Below are 15,993 nucleotides of genomic sequence, written 5' to 3'. Positions count from 1 at the left end.
CCCGTGTCCCCCCCCGGCCCCATCACGGCAGCAGACCCGGTCGGAGCAGTTTATTTACAGTCGGTAACGCGGTACAGAGCCCGCCTGCCCTCCCTCCCCGGCACCCCCCGGCTGCGTGGGGCAGGCTGTGGGGCAGCAGAGCGGGGCACAGGGAGGAGCGGGGGTGAAGGCCCCTGCCCCAAGGCGATGGCGGGGCTGGGACCCCCGGCATGCACCCAGCCCCGGGGGGCAGCCCCCTCCAGGCTGGCGGGGGTGGGGGGACGCACCATGGCCGCCCCACAGCCCGTGCGCCGGCACCGTCCCTGCCCGTGCTGCCGCAGGACGGTACAGTCCGAGCCAGCCCCGCTGTGCCACGCAGGAGGACATGGCAGCTGGGGACGTCCAGCCCCAAGGTCTCGCTGCCAGGAGGGTCCCAGCCACAGCCACCGGCTGTGGCAGGCGATGCCCACCCTTGGTGGGGCCACATCTCCACAGCCCAGCCCCGCTGACAGAGAGTGACGTGTGTCCTCGCCCCACTGGCCGTCCCCAGGACCCCTGGAGGAGCTACTGGGGGTCTGCTTGGCGAGGCTTGATGTCACGGGTCTTCATGTAGGAGAGCAGCTGCTCGGGGATCTCGGCCAGCACGTCCTTGGCCAGGCGGGCCATGCTCAGCACTTGGTTTCCCGAGTCATCCACGTAATCCCGAAACGGCACAAACTTCCCAAGGGAAAGAAATTTGCAGCCCAGTTGGAAACAACCCTGCGGCTGCCGGCGGGGGGGTGGTCAGTGAAGGGCTGAGCATCGCTTGCCCATGGTAGGACCAGGCTCAATGCCGGCGTTACCTGCACGATGTCCCTCTCAGCGTAGCGTCCCCGGGAGGACAACCGCACCTCATCACCATCCAGCTCCTCCATGGCTGTGGGGTGACAGCTGGTGTCACCAAGCCTCGGTGGGGTGGCCACCGGGGATGGAAACACCGTCCCTTCCTCCGGGACACCATGTCCCAGAGGAAGGGAGGGTGTTTCTGTCCCCCTTCCCTGGTGTTCCCAAGCCCCAACTCACCCTCAAACTCAGCTGGACCCACTCCCACGATGATGATGGACATGGGCAAGGCGGAAGCCTGTGGAGCAGAGGGAGGGTGGCAGCCGGGACAGCACCCAGTGTGGGGTGAACTCACGGCAACGAGGGTGCACTCACGGTGACGATGGCCTCCTTGGTCTGCAGCATGTCGGAGATGACGCCGTCGGTGATGATGAGGAGGACGTGGTACTGTGAGCCGTCGGTCACCTGTGCGGCCGTCCTATGGGGACAAGGGCCGGGGTCCCTCCAGCAGCCCCACTGGTGTGGGGCAGCCGGCTTCACTGTGGGACTGGTGGCATTTGGGGATGGCAAAGGGGACAGAGTCCTCTGGTGCTCACCCGGCCACCTGGTTGATGACGGGGGCGAAGTTGGTGGGACCGTAGAGCTGGACGGTGCGCAGGCTCTGGAGGTAGGACTCCAGCACACCCTCAATGCCGGCACAGCTGGGGTTGTCCACGTTGTTGTTCTGGGGGACAGGGACGGGCATTTGAATGGGGACCACAGCTCCCAGTGTCCCCCCCCTCAGCTGTGGGATGCCGAGGCAGGATGCGGCCAGGGTCCTCCCCCGCCCCGCCGAGTCGCTGTGGGCACCCCACGGCCAGCCCTGCCCCACAGCCGGGAGATTTGGGTCTGCCCTCAGCCCTGCCCCCCGGGGCGCACCAGGGGGAACTGGTGGGAGATCTTGCCGTCGGGCGGGAGTTTGGCGCCGAAGCCGTAGGCAGGGAAGAGCTTGTCGCTGTCGTAGTCCTGGATGATCTCCCCCACCGCCTTCAGCGCCAGGGCGTAGGCGCTCAGCTGGTAGGGGCTCGCGTAGTGCAGCGAGGTGGGCTGCGACGGCATCCCTGCGGCACAGCGCCCGTCGGCACCTGCCCCACGGCTGGGCCGATGCAGCCCCCCCGCCCTGGCACCGTCTGCACTCACCGTTGGAGGCCGTGAAGTCGATGGCCACGGTGAAATTCAGCTGCGTCCTTGGGGGGAGAGCGAGGGAGGCTGCCGGCCCCATGGCGCGGGGATGCCGTCTTCCAGCCCCACGGCATGGTATGTCCCCTCCCCATTGCCTGGACCCCCGCTTCCCCAGCAACCACCCCACAGCCCGGGGCCACCGTCCTGCCCCCCTTCCCCAGCCCCACCGCCCCCTCATCACCCCCAGGCTGCACCTGCACCGTCACCGCCGTCCTCGCCCCAAGACCCTCGTCTGTGGGGGGGTCTCGGGGAGCCGGGGGCACCCAGCCCCCTACTCACCCGCCCCGAATGTAGTCAACGAAAGTGAACTCAGACTCGACGGAGAAGGAGAGCAGTGTCACCTGCGGGCACAGGGGGGTCAGACCCAGGACCCCCCTCCTTGGTGGGAACCGCGAGGGGGTCAGACCCGGCCCCCCGCAAGCAGGAGCTCCAGGAGCCCCCCAGCCCCACTCACGGTGCCGGAGTTCACGTATTTCTTCTTCTTGCATTTCTTCCTGGGGTTCAGCACCTGCGGGCGCAGGGGTGGGTTGGCCCCGGCGTGGGGTGTCCCCTGGCCCCCCCGCTCCGGCCCCCCGCCCTACCTCGTACACTGTGAACTGGCTCTGTGCTCGGGAGAGCTCCCGGTAGCTGGTGGCAAACTCCCCGATGAAGTCATGGCTGCGGGAGGAGCGTGGGGTTGGCGCGGCCAGGCACCACGATGAGGGACACCCTGGGAAGTGGTGGTGGCACCCCCATGTCCCCCGCCACCCCATGGGCATGGCCTCACCTCCCGTCCCGGTCCCAGTCGTACACGTCTATCTTCACTGTCCTGAAAGCGAAGGCGGGCAGAGGGTGAGCCGCCAGCCTGGCTGGCACAGGCCCCCCCCCAACCCCTCTAGTTTGGGGACACCCAGCCCCGCGGCGCCCTGGCAGCGAGCACCCTGCCTGCCAGCTGCCAGCATCTCTGCTGGGAGGGAAGTGGGAAATTTGGGTCACGGCGGGGGCCCTGGAAAGGAGGGGGATGTCTTTATGTAATTTGGGTTGCAAAAGAGAAAAAAAAAAAACAAAAACAATAAGGACTCAATTCTGAGCTGTCTGCCGCTGCGGGGCCAAACCTGTGAAGGAGGCGCTCTGGCCCCATGGCCACCCGTGTCGCCATCCCCACTGCGCTACCCTGGTCCCTGTCCCCGTACCGGTCATAGTCGCCGTTGCAGAGGGCGCGCACGGGGATGGTGAAGGGCTGCCACACCGGGTTGAGCGTGTTCTTCACCACCTCCGTCTTATGGCAGATGGTGAAGCTGCGGGGACAGGGCAGGGTCGGGGCGCGCCGTACGGTGACACCGGCACCCTGCCCACCCCACCGGGTCCCCGCGCTCACGTGCCGTCCTCGTTGCTGCGGTAGAAGACAAGGAAGGGGTCGGATTTTCCAAAGAAGTCCTTCTTGTCCAGCTTGTTGGCACACAGCTGCATGGTGACGATGTCCTGCGGATGGGGACTGTCACTGCCAGCCACCTCCTTGCCCCGGGCCCCAGCAGCCGTCCTTGCCAGGGGGGACATGCAACCCCTGCTGAGCTGCCACCAGGCCACAGGCACTCACCCGGCAGTTGCTGAGCTCCTCGGCCAGCAGCAGGATGGTCCCGCACCGCTTCCCTGGAACCCCCCTGGGGGCAGAGGTGCCAGGTCAGCTTGGGGACATGGAAGATGGGACAGGGGCAGGAGATGGGGTTGGGGTTGGGGCTTGCGCCCCACGGTTGGTGCTTGCCCCCATCAGGGGACATGCAGGGACAGAGTCCCGTGGGGTGGGTGACTGGGTACACGATGCAGGACCCCCCCCTTGCCCTGCCACGGGGCATGACTCACGTGAGGGGTCTCTCCAGGCGTCCCCGCTGGGACCCGATCACCTCCCCCAGCGCCACGAACGCCTGCCCCAGGAAGTCCTGCGCCCCAAGCACAGCGCCATGAGACCCCAGGGGCTCCTGCCACAGCCCCCCCCCCCATACCCACCCCTCGCCCTCCCAATGCATGGGACCCGCCGCTGCCCTGCCCTGGGGCCACAACAAGTACCCTGGAGACAACCTGTGCCCCAAGAGCCCCCCACCCAGGACCCATCCTGCACCCCCAGGACCACCCCATGTGCCCACTCTATATGCTCTGGACCCACCCTTTGCCACCTGGGACATCCCACAGCCCTGGACCCTCCTTGTGCCCCCCTCTTGTGCACCCCATGTGCCCTGAACCCATCCTGCACCCCTCCGGCCACCCCACACCCATCCTTCACCCCAAAAGCCACCCCCGTGGTGTATCCTGGCCCCACAGGGTTGGTGCATGGTGGGCACCTACCTTCTGCCAGTCCCCATGGGGCACAGAGAGATGGAGAGCAGGTTAGAGCCCCCTGACGCCGGTGGCACCTGTCCCCCCTGACAGCACCCACACGGAGCACAGCCTCGGGGTGCCCCACTACGGTGTCACACCGGGGTGTCACCGCGCATCCCCCCCAGCACAGGCTGCGCTCACCTGCTTTAAAATGGAGCAGCTCTTGGAGTCCACGTTGTAGCTGGTGGTGGGAGAGCAGAGACCTGAGCCGGTGCCCGCGGGGGTGCCCTGGCATGCAGCCCCACTTTCCCCACCCATCTGTGCTTTTTGCCTCTGTATCCTTATTTATTATCACTATTTATTATCCTTATTTATTATCATTATTTATTATTGACTCGGTGCTTAGTTCCACCCCGAGCCGGGGCTGAGCCCTTCCCCGGCCACCCCACTCACACGTCGAAGCGGAGGTTTTGCTTCTCTTCAAAGTAGTAGTCGAGGACGAACTTGCGGACGAAGTCAGGGTTCAGGGTGTTGTCAATCACCTCCGTGCGCCCAAACTGCAGAGAGAGGGGTGAGGGCAGCCCCCTCCCCGGGACCCCTCCCCATCGCAGCTGCCCCGGCGCTAATCCCGGCAGGGGGATTAGCGGTGCTGGCGGGACCAGATCATTAGCGTGGACGCGGAGGGATCATTAGCGTGGATGTGGGTGGCCATATGGGCCTGTTTAACTCAGCCAGGGATTAGCCAGGAGCGGGGGCAACTGTGGGTGGCAGCACCCCCGGCACAGGGCTGGGAATGTCCCCAGGGACCCAGCAAGAGGAGCCGTGCTCACCTCCTTCCACTCACTGCTCCCCGAGCCCTGCACAAAGAGGACCACCACTGCGGAGAGAGGAGCAGAGCTGGGCTGTCGTGCCATGCCGTGCCATGTCGTGCCGTGCCATGCCCCCTGCCCGGTCCCGCCACCCACCTGGGTCAGACTTGGAGAAGGTGTCCATGTCCAGCAGGTTCCTAGGGAGATAGATCCAGGCATCAGCCACCCTGTGTGCCACCCACCCGGCCCTGTGGTGGGTCCCCGTGCTCTCCCCCCTGACCGTGGGACAGCACCATGCCAGAAAGCCACTCCGGCACCCTGGGCCGATGTGCTGGCTCCCACCGCGGGGTTCAGTGGGACAGCGGGGCGAGCGAGGAGCAGCGTCTCCAGCGCTGACGATGATTGAACATGACAGGGAACCCATTTAGAGGATGAAACCTTCCCCCGTGCTGCCGGCGCCGGCTGAGTGCCCGCCGCACCCCGGCAGCGGGAGCGCGGCTAATGGCGGGGCGCAGAAGTGAGAATAAAGGAGACCAGCTCTGCGCCCCCGATGCAGCTGCCGGCAGAGCGATTGATCGTCGTCCTCTGCACGGTGTGACACCGGAAAGTGCCGGGGGCTGCGACCGGCTCTGCTGGGATCCTTCCTGCACCCCTGGGGGTGGCTGCACAGGGTGGGCCGGGGTATGGCCAGGGGCTGCAGGGCTCAGCCAGCTCCCCTGGTCCCAGCACACAGGGGAGAGACCCCAGCACTCCCCCAGCACCCCTGGATGGGGCTGAGCTCTAGGGGAGCTGCGAAGACGAAGACTGCCCCTGCCCTGGGCCATCTCCAGGACCAAACCCCGGCCCCCGCCCGCAGTTGCAAGGCCCCACGGCCCTGCTGCCAGCTGCCCAGAGGGGCTGGCAGGGAGGGCAGGGGCTCAGCTTCAGGGAGGGGGCACGGCAGCCCCTGGCCCAGACTGGAGTTTGCAGGGCTTGGGGACACGCCAGAGCTGCCCAGCCAGGCAGGGGTCTTCGAGGGGGCTGACCATAGGCATTCCCTGACACCCCCCCAGCATGGGGGATGCTGCTGCCCGGGAGGCCGCTGCTGCTGGTCCCTGCGGGCAGGACCCCCGGGCTGTGGGCAGCGAGGGCAGCGGTGCCTCTGCCGGGCTATATTTAGTCACCGACAGGCTGGCTTGGCAGCCACCGCTCACCCCTCGGACCCCGTCGGGAGCCAGGGGCACCGAGCAGCGCCTCTCCTGCAGCCCCTGTCCCGCGAGGGGCCACAAGGCTGACCCACTCCCGGTCCTGCTGCCTCCCTACGGGGCTCACGGAGCCGGGCAGAGCCGGGCAGCCCGCCCGCAGCCCACAGCGGCACCCCGCGCCCCGCCAGCATCACCCCGAGCGGGGCCGTCCTGCGCCCCAGCCCCGGGTGAGGGCAGCGGGTCCCTCCGAGCAGCCGCGCCCGGTGCCAGCGTCCCCCGGGACCCCGCGGAGGGGACGGGACCTCTCCCCGCGGGAGGCAGCCGGGCAGTGGGGCGTTGGGAACACGCCGCGGCACCGAGCGGTGCCCCAGCAGCGAGGAGGACCCGCAGCCCACCCTCCTCACCGGGACCGGGGACTGACCGGCGGGGCAGCAGCTGCTGCGGGACACCTGCACCCCGCGGCGCACCCCCGCGCGTTCCGCACCCGCCCGTGTCCGGGCGCCGGTCCCCGCCCGCTCCCCCGCCCCTCTCCCGGCTCACCGGCAGGACACGGTGAGCTCCACCTTGGTTCCCGGCACGCTGCCGGCCGCCGGCTCCAGCGCTCCCGGAGACGCCATCCCCGCCCGGGCGCCGCCGCTGCTCCGCGCCGCCTCCTCCCGCGCCGCCGAGGCGGGCGCGCCCGGGGGCGGGCACGGCACGGGCACGGGCACGGCGGCCCCGGCCCCGCCGGCAGCACCGCTCCGGGCACCGCGGGGCTCGGCACCGGGGACCGGCACGTGCTCAGTCCCGGCTCGGCTCACCCCCACCGGGACCTCCCGCCCGGGGGTGCGGGCTCAGCTCCGCTCCCCAGCCCAGCCCGCTGCGGCGGATGCTTAGCCCCGACTCCCGCCCCGCCGGGGGCTCCCTCCCGGTCCCGGCTCGATGCTATTTCGGTGCCGCCGCTCCCGGAGCGTGGGCCGGGCTATTTATAGCGAGCGTCGCCCCCGGCGGAGCGGCTCCCGCCACCCAGCTCCTCCGCGCCGCCGCCCCCCGGCCCCACTGCCCGCCTCCCCCCGCCGCAGCCCAGACAGGAGGCAGGAGAGGGCACAGCTCGGGTTGTCTTTACTGCAGAGACTCGTCGGAGCCCCCCCACGCTCCCCCAGGCCCAGGCAGGGGTGGGCGGCAGTGGACACTAGGTGCCGCAGGTGCCCGCAGCGGGAAGGGGGGCGTCCCAGCTCGGCCAGGGGGACCCACAAGGTCCCGGGTTCTCCAGCTAGTGGTCCAGGAACACCGTGCTCAGAGCGTGCTGCTGCCTCTCAGTCCCACACCTCGCACGAACTGCTCAAGGAGACCGCCGATGGCCCCCGAGGGGCTGGGGGGCACAGCCTTCAGGCCGATGGTCCGGCTGTAGCTGGCCAGGAAGGCAGAACGCACTTCTTCCAGCCGGGACTCGCGGTCGCTCGCCGACACCAGCCTAGGAGAGAGCAGGGGGAGGTCAGCAACTACAGCCACCCCTCTCCCCAGCCCAGCTCTCACTCCTGACGTGGGGCAGGAGGCTGGGGCTCTGCTCACAGCACCAGCAGGGCCATGGTGCACAGCTGGCTCCAGTGGCCAAGGCAGTGCCCGCCCCAAAAGGCTCCAGCTACGGCAACTGGTGCCACAGCCTCCTTGCCCAACCCAACCCAACCTTCTCCCATTGAGCCTCTCGCAGCCCCAGCCTCCTGCTCTCCCCTGGGTCTCTTCCTTCACCAAACCCCCCCACTTTCTCCCATCACCACGCTGCTTACGAGGCCACGGTTCCTACAGAAAGTGCTGCTTTCGCCAAGCGGGCGCTGGCTGACGTCAGCCCCTGCGCCAGCTCCCTCCCCTCCTCACTCAGCGTTCCCAGATGGAGCCTGTCCACATGTGCTGTGCCTGGACAGTCGCTTCCAACCTATTTGCGAGCATCCCTCACTTCCCCTGGCCCCAGCCTCTCACGCTTGTGCCAGCACAGACAGCTTTGGGGAAGAGGGGACGAGAGGGGGCAGACAAGGTGACAAAAGCCCCAAGGAGCGCTCCAGGCGTGGAAGGAGGAGAGGCAAGCGGCATTTTACTTCTGCTCCCCAGCACGGCTGCTCTCTGCAAGCAGGAGGGCTGCCGGCAGAGTAGGGCACGGCATCCCCAGGGTCCTGCTCTCCTCTCCAGCTGATCCATGCACCTGGTTAGCGGCGGGGGGAAGAAAGCAGAGGGAAGGCAATATTTCCGCTGAGGGAGCAGGGGAAAGCAAGACTAGGGTCCACAGGCAGCTGTTCTAAGCGCTCCGGCCTGAATCGGTCCTTGCTGCGGTGCTTCTACGACGTGCCGGTGGTTCCCAGCGAGAATAAGACATTCCTCAAAGGTCACTCCAAGGGCACAGCGCGAACCTTCCCCATAAAAAATTCTCTTTAATCTCTCCAGCGCCCGGGCTGGCTATAAATTGGCACAGCTCATTTGAATGGAAGTGTTAACCACCCACAGCCAACAGCTTTGGTCCGGAAACAGCAGCAAGAGGATATGGTGGGAGGCCTATAAACAGCAAGCGATGCCGAGGCAGCCAACCAGGCCGCTGTTTACAGGGCCTGATAATAAAGAGAAGCCAGAGGGCGAAGGAAAAAAGGCAACATATCTAAACACATTAAAAAGATGCTTTTTTGGCAACCTAATTAGGACGCGGAACTCGCAAACCTGCTAGCATTAAAAATAAGCGACATGAAAGTGGGACTTACTTGCACCCGAGTACAGTGATCTTAGATGTCACACGCAGAGGTAAGCGAGGGCGTGCAGCAGTTACGTCCCGCATCTTCTGCCTCGCGCGCCTCTTTCCAGGGCAGATTTTGTATTTAACTGTTTAGGTTTCTTTCATGGAGTGAGACACTCCAAGGCGCTGGGTGAAGCAGTTAACCACTGCCCAACACCGAGCCCCGCAGACCGTCTGTGCCATTTCACTCTCAGCAGTTCAACCAGGGAGGCAGGTCGCGCTTCCTTGCCAAATCCATGGCGCTCTGCCCCGCTACACTTCCCACAGCCTGCCCGCTCGCCTGCAGCTCGGGGTGCAGGATGAGAGGAGGCTGTCAAAGCCCCAGCTCAAAGTAAGCCCTGACAAGCCCCACACAAGCACAAGAAGTAGGCTGTGAAAAGCGTACCTTCATCGAGCTGCTGCCAGCTGAGATGTAAAGTGGGAACTTAAATGGAATTTAATTTTCCAAAAACTCATCCTGTGCTGGGCTGCAAAAAGACTGGGATGAAACCACAATGGGCTCCTGACCAAACAAGAGCTGATGCAGAGCAGAGAGAGTGGAGGCCCTGGGTCAAGCTCAACACAACATCCTTGGGAACTCTTCACCCCTTCCAAACAGCTTCTGGTCCCAGCACCCGCAGTCGAGCGGTCCCCAGCCCCCGAGCACCCCACAGCTCCAGTGGAGAGCTCAACAGGGCAAAGCACTCACAGCATCTGCTGCACTCCCAAGGGAGAAGCACCACCGCTGTCCCCCTCCCTTTGAACGCGGCTGTCCCAAGCAGCCAGACTCTAAACAGCATGAGTCTACAGCCTCAGCACATGCCGATGCAGAGCTCAACTTCAAATCACATTTCTCTACCGAATTCCCTATTCTGACATTAGATCCAAGGGCAGCGACAACTTGCTGGTGATCAGCAGCCACTAAGCACAGCCAAGTTCAGGCCGTTAATTCAGATGCCCATCCTTCAGTCCCCTCTGCTCCCTCACCCATCTCCAAACAACGTCAGGAGCAGCTCGGCACGTCCTCATGAAAGGAGGAGAGCGAATCCCAGCCAGGCCATGTCCGACATCTCTCGTGAATGTTTGATTTGCCAGTTGATGGGTCTTGTAGCTTCACCATAACAACGTGGGGGCAGCTGCTCTGCTCGGCAGAACAGCGCACAGCCCACGAGAAGGCGAGCCAGGGCAGCCAGCTCACAGGACATGTTGGTTTTCACATCGCTCGCCCTCTGCCTCCAAAGCACGTACTCGGATCCCGGTAAGGGACCGCAAGCGTGTGGCAGCACAAATCTAGCACAGCTAGCTGGCGGCAGCCCCTCGTCTGCCATTTCAGTTTCTTGATAGAGAGTTTGCAGCCTGAAGGCACAAGCCAAGGTTCTCCTCTTACAGCAATTAAAGCGCATCTCCTGTCTTTCAAGCTTCCACCGAGGTGGCTTTCTATATGGGGAGGAACATTTGCCTCCCAGCCATTTCACGCGGCAGGATGCAGGGCGTCTGCTGCTCTGCACTGGCCAGACGCAGCACTTGCAAAGGATGCTGCATGCGATCAGAAAAAAAATCAGGGTGACAGAAGGAAAGTCCCTCTCTTACTGCAGCAAGGATCTAACCCCAGCATGGAGATGGAGACGAACAAGATTCAAAAGCAAAAAAAATCTGGGTTACCAGTCCTGTCCTGACAAGCACGCATCCTCAAATGCACTCAATTATGCCCAAATTCAGTGTTTTCAGGGAAGAGAGAAAAGCCTCTTCTTCCTACAGAAAGCAAAGTGCCCCCCCGTCATTAGCCAGAGAAGATGCTGGTTTCTTTCTGAGTTCAGCATAAGCAAAGAGCAGTCAGCAACTGAATTTGTGGATGGAAAGCACCAAAGAAGAGAAGACAGGACAGCTTGTTATGGGCTCCCAGGCTTCTTCAGAAGTGCCAGGGTGATAAAGTTCCAGCGCTCGCCGCCAGCCGAGAGACCCAAGGAGAGATCCTGCGTTTGAGACACTTACAGGCAAGTGCTAGAGAACTCATCCGGGAAGCTGCAAGGGAGAGAGGCGTCCGCGCTCAGGATTGCCTGCTCCCGAATACTGCCACACCCTGTCACCATCTGCCAGCTGCCAAAGTCTGTGGAAACGGAAGATCCGGGCAGAGAATGGTCCGCCGATCTGGGGCAGAGAGAGAGGGAGACGGCGCGATCAGTCAGGTCATTCAGCAACAAGCCTTTTGCTCACGCTGGTGCCAGGGACCTGCCGGGCTGACAGCCAGCAGCGCCTACGCCAGCAGCTTTGACACTTGGGGACCAGGGTGCAACATGCAGCTCTGGCTGGGCCCCAGGCCAAGCCTTTCCTTTGAAAGCAAGGGGACAGACAAGCTGGCCGGGGCTGACAAAGCAGCAGGAGTGCACCGGGAGCTGGACAGGACAGAGCCAGCAAGAAGCAGATGGCCATGCAGAACTGTGAAGCCCATTAGCGAGACGCAATGGCACGTCCTAGCCCTAAATCCCTCGCAGATGTGGACGTCGTGCTGCACAAGCGGCATCCCCCTGTTCCTTATTGTAGTGGTTAGCACATCCCAGGGCAGCGGCAAGGCCTGACGGAGAATCAAGCTTGTGACTTGGTTAGTGCCGAGGAAGACTTAGAGATCCTTGGTCCGGGAGCCGTTAGAAAGCAGATCACTCCAGATCTGAACAGAGCCAGTCACTGCTCAAGACATCCCCAGGGCCTTCCCCCAGCATCTGAAGACCTTTTCATTCCTGTGTTAGAAAAATGGACTGTGCCAGAAACCAGGTGGGAAAACATCTTTAGGATAGGAAAAACAGCCGAGGGAGTTTAATTGTTTGATGTATGCAACCTCCCACCAGGAAAGGAGGAAGCATGAAATCTGGTAAGTGAATCTGAGGAGCCCCTCCGAAATCTCAGAGAAGAGGGCGCAATCACTTGAGATGAATCCAGAGCTCTTGGTTTCTGGGGAGCAAGCAATTACCGTGTCCTGCTGCACAGCAGAGTGTACGTAGCTGGAAGCACAGCCTGTGGCCGAGCTACTCAATTACACACTCCCAAGATCTTCTGGATAATTTATCTGAGATCTGCTGGGCAGATAGCAGTGCACCAGCTCCAGCTCTGCTGGGCCAGGTACTTGCACGCTGTCTTCACAGCTAAGAATAGCAGTGGCGCACTGCAGCTGCTCCCCAAGAGACCAGGAGAACAGCCAGAAAGACAGGATCTCCCACAGCAAGAAGGACCTCAGTGAGACTGGAAGGCAAGGGTGGGGGGAGATGCACAGCAGGAAACCTATTTGCAATGTCGATCTAATTCCAAGCCTGCCATTTAACTAGTTTGATCAATACGGCCAGGTTTGAGAAGTCTGAAACGTGGTCCTGAGCTGGCTCCACAAGCAGAGAAGGGGAAGTTACACAGCTCCTTGCACGTCAGCTTCCCAGCACAGTGATGATGTTCCTGCAGCTGCAGTTCGGGGCTAATGCCGCTGTCTGGAAGTTCAGGGTCTGAAAAGGTACCACAGCAGAAAATGGGAAGAGCAGAGCTTCACCTGTCATGTATAGCTCTTGTGCTCTGGCTGCCTGATGAACTGAGGAGTGGGGTTCAGAGAGGTGCTGCAAGAGTTAAGCACTGGGAGAGACCCCGCTCGCAAAAAGCTGTTTTTCCTAGAGCACGTAACACCGCAATCAGAATGAGGGTATTTCACTGAAAGCGGAACTGCAGCACATACTCTTAGAAAGGCCTTTTGGAGATCAGACAGGGATAACCTTCCCTGGGATGCAAAGAATTCGTAAGGAAAAGGGAGCAGCTGTTCAGTGACTCTACCGCTCTCCCTGCCTTTGGAAGACAAAGCTGAGGAAGACAGCATGATGGAGGAGAACCGGCAGAGTATTTGGGCCCAGAGTATGGTGTCATCCTGGAAGCACAGTGCGAACAGTGCAAGAAGCCAGGGAGAAGCATAGAGGAACACTGCTTCAGCGCAGAGGGAAGAGGAGGATGTCTCCCTGAGAGTACAGCACAGCCAGAGACAGGAAAAAGAGGAGAGTCACGCATGGCGACAAGAATTTGAGCTAAAGCAGTGAAGAGGTCTATAGGCAATGGGCTTGGTCTGAAAGTAGACAGGAACATGTTTCTGTCAGAAAAGTAATGAGTTGCTGATCACAAGACAGGTTTGGGGCCAGGCAGAAACAAAGGTTTTGAAGAGGGCAAGTCTGGAAGGCAGAGGAGGGCTTGGCCTACGGCAGGATCTCCAGATGAAGGTGGAGGACTCAGCAGAGCTCAGCAGTTCTCACAAAGGGAGACTAGTATCAGGAGCCTCCCAGGAGACTGCGCCCACATGGCAAGTGAAGGAATAAGACACAATCCAGGGCCCCAGGGACAGTAAAAATGTCCCTTTGCCCCGTAACAGCCGCACTGGTCAGATAAATATGTGCTAAAGAAGGTGACCAGAAAATCGTTTCCTGCTTTGGGTGTGTGGCCTCAGCTTCCAGCTGCTGGTCACCTTCCATGGTTGTCAGCTAAGATTAGACTGCTCTTACACCACTTCTTGGAGGTGGATCAAGTCCCCTCTTGAATCCTTTCTTGGACAGGCTGGTGAGAGCATCGTGTACCTCCTGCAAGACTGAGTCAGTGTCTCTCTAGCCCTCTAACTCTTCCTGGAGTCCCTGACCCTGTCAAGCAGCTGTGCAAACTTAGTCAAGTCACATCTAACCTAATAGCACAGGAGTCTAGGAGTTCAAGGCAGCCAATTCTGTGTCTCGCCTCCAGGCAGCCGAATAAACACTTGTTGATTAATTGAATAAACTGATTGACTCTGCAGTGAGTCCAGGTCATTTCTCTCCTGGCTTAGATCTCTGAGCCTAGCCAGCAGAGCTAAGATATCGTGGCAGACTTTCTCCTCTATACCCAACACCTTCTCGAGGGAGGCTCCCGAGGAAGTGTCACAACCAGCAAGCATCTTGAACAGCCTCGAGAGACAGTGGGGCCAAGGCTGGGTGAGACGGGCAGGGCAGGCATGGCAGGGGAAATCTTGTGTTTGCACTGCAAGGGCAGCAGAGCTTCTTAAAAGCTGAGCTTGGCTTGAGACCAAGCCCAGATCTCTGGGGTGACTGTATCCCCGTGCAATCCAGTCAATGCTAGAGGTGAAAGTCTTCTTGTTATTTCTACCCCTGAAGGCTCCTTGTAAAGTCTTGCTGCAGAGGCTCAGAAAGGGCTTCAGTGAGGCCCACAGAGCAAGTTGGGGCTGCTGGGACACCAGAACCAGTCCAGAAGCCTTTAAGAACAGCTTGTTTGCAACACATTACAGCCATGCCAGAGGCTGGCTAGCTGCGAGGGCAGTGCGGAGGCTCTTGGGAAGCAGCTGGACAACTTCAGCAAAGCTGACACGGTTAGAGAAGACGAGATGCAGCAAGTCTCCAAGTCACTGTCTCTGCCACAGACATCTAATGGCAGACAGAAAGAGAACGAAAGTGAGCTTCACACACCCACCTCTTCACGTCCACGAGTGGGAAGAAACTCCCTCAAAAGTGCAAGATTAACAAAATTAGATTAGCAAAACAGAGATGAGCTGCAAGCTGTTCCTTCACACAAGGAAGGACCTCTAGCAGGCCATAAACTGGCAGCTCCTAGCCTGGAACAGCTCCTTTTAATTAGGTCAGTGCTTCCCATGCAACATGCTGCACGAGACAGGGTATTTCAGAGCACACGGACACTCGCCTACCAGAGGAGAGCCAATACCGGAGGCAGAGCAACAGTCAGGGATCCTTCCCTTTCTTAATACATAACTGAGACGAGCGCCAAGCGCCAACAGCGAGGCTCTCATCCTGCCCTGCGCTGCCCCCGCTTACCTGCCATATTTCTACACACCTAGGACTATTTGGGAAGCAGCTCGTTTGCCAGCATATGCTCTGTGCCTCAAATCGAAGCGTTAAGTAGGTACCGTACGCACAGGCAGACTGCGGCAACCTGGAGCAAAGGGCAGCCCTTCCCACCTTTGCGTGGGAAATGTTGGCAAGGAGTAACTTGGCAGAGAGCTGTGCTGAGAGCCCTGGCTGAATCCCAGGCAGCTATCTACAGGCTGTGTTAGTGCCGTAACAGCCCAAGCAGCCAGTCCTCTGCAAGCACAACCGTTTCTGATTGCAGCACAGCCACGTGTCAGCCGGCAAGCCCGTTTTGTGGCATAGTCGTGCAATAATTCCAGAAAACATTCCTCTAAACAATTTCTGTCCTGCTGTGGTCACCATCCCGAGTTGTCACATCGCAGATACAGCTTCCAAGACAGGTGGCTGTAAGAAGCAAGATGCATAGCACGCATGCAGTCTTATCACTGTCAAAAAACACACCCAAAGCCAAGGGACGGCAGCTCCTCTGTCCCTCTCTGCGCTCACAGCTCTCCCTCCAGACCCACAGCTGACCTGTCTGCAGCCCTTTCACCAAGGGAGTTCTCTGTGGCTGTTGACCAAAGCAGATCCTTCAGGATTTAACTCCTACAGATCTCGACTCCTCAGATCTCAGTACTTTGGGCTTTGTTTAATTGACTTAGCAAAAGCACATTCAACCAAAGATTATCCAGCTGCTAATCCACATTAGTGCAATGTGCACACACGCTAAATCCCTGACACAGATACGGGGCTTTTCTGCAGTGTCATGGGACACTTAGACTATTAGTGTCAAATGCAAACACAGAACATAGTCTGCAAGCTGCTACCCACTCGCGCACAGGGATTTCCAGTCAATGCCTGCTATCTGCCACGCTCAGAGTTCTCAGTTTGTAGAACAAGAAGCACCTTGTTCTACTGTACAGATAATCTATGCAGTATCTTCATGCATGTTCGCCCTCAGCAGATGTGATCTTACCATCACGTTGGGATAAGCTAGAAAGACCGCTAGGAATTTGCCTTTGTATTGCTTTGGCTAACAACAACCATCCCGGGATTTATGGGTACCTTTGGATCAGAGCAGGACTCAGAAGATG

General features: G+C 60.7%; 2 protein-coding genes across 9 annotated transcripts in view; both read right to left on the bottom strand.

The window, feature by feature from the left end:
- Positions 1-35: 35 nt before the first annotated feature.
- CPNE9 (copine family member 9) lies at positions 36-7,040 on the bottom strand. Of its 5 annotated transcripts, XR_012589350.1 has the most exons (21): positions 6,848-7,040; positions 5,280-5,320; positions 5,145-5,191; positions 4,768-4,871; positions 4,516-4,555; positions 3,862-3,938; positions 3,599-3,662; positions 3,380-3,483; positions 3,195-3,299; positions 2,789-2,830; positions 2,604-2,679; positions 2,477-2,530; positions 2,302-2,363; positions 1,981-2,027; positions 1,720-1,901; positions 1,398-1,525; positions 1,177-1,279; positions 1,042-1,099; positions 822-895; positions 347-696; positions 36-125 (listed from the first exon to the last, which is right to left on the bottom strand). XR_012589350.1 is itself a non-coding variant. In XM_074602876.1 (20 exons), exons 1-20 carry the CDS (start codon positions 6,922-6,924, stop codon positions 544-546), a joined length of 1,638 nt encoding a protein of 545 aa, XP_074458977.1. In that variant the 5' UTR covers positions 6,925-7,040; the 3' UTR covers positions 36-543. The 5 variants fall into 5 exon arrangements, 3 of the variants coding, with proteins under 3 accessions (XP_074458977.1, XP_074458976.1, XP_074458978.1); XM_074602876.1 differs by having other exon boundaries at positions 36-696; XM_074602875.1 differs by lacking the exon at positions 6,848-7,040 and having other exon boundaries at positions 36-696; positions 5,280-5,547.
- A 346-nt stretch (positions 7,041-7,386) lies between these two features.
- Positions 7,387-15,993, bottom strand: part of MTMR14 (myotubularin related protein 14) — a 33,233-nt gene continuing 24,626 nt past the window's right edge. For 2 of the 4 annotated variants that reach the window (XM_074602872.1, XM_074602874.1), the window contains 2 exons: positions 11,034-11,189; positions 7,387-7,760 (listed from right to left, as the gene is read on the bottom strand). In XM_074602872.1, coding sequence (XP_074458973.1) covers positions 7,583-7,760; positions 11,034-11,189 — 334 coding nt within the window. In that variant the 3' untranslated portion in view covers positions 7,387-7,582. Of the gene's footprint in view, positions 7,761-11,033; positions 12,527-15,993 lie in introns of all 4 variants that reach the window. The other 2 variants (XR_012589349.1, XM_074602873.1) reach the window with 2 other exon arrangements.

The sequence above is a fragment of the Larus michahellis genome, chromosome 10 (assembly GCF_964199755.1).
Source record: "Larus michahellis chromosome 10, bLarMic1.1, whole genome shotgun sequence".
NCBI lineage: Eukaryota > Metazoa > Chordata > Aves > Charadriiformes > Laridae > Larus > Larus michahellis.
The sequence above is the reverse complement of the archived record's forward strand: the minus strand, read 5'-3'. Positions and strand labels throughout refer to the sequence as shown.

Coding starts and splice junctions, on each gene's coding strand:
- CPNE9 (XM_074602875.1), bottom strand. CDS start 5,547: ATGGGTTCCCTGTCATGTTCAATCATCGTCAGCGCTGGAGACGCTGCT. Junction 1,902..1,980: donor CGACTTCACGGCCTCCAACG/GTGAGTGCAGAC, acceptor GCTGTGCCGCAG/GGATGCCGTCGCAGCCCACC. Junction 697..821: donor CTGAGAGGGACATCGTGCAG/GTAACGCCGGCA, acceptor TCCCTTGGGAAG/TTTGTGCCGTTTCGGGATTA.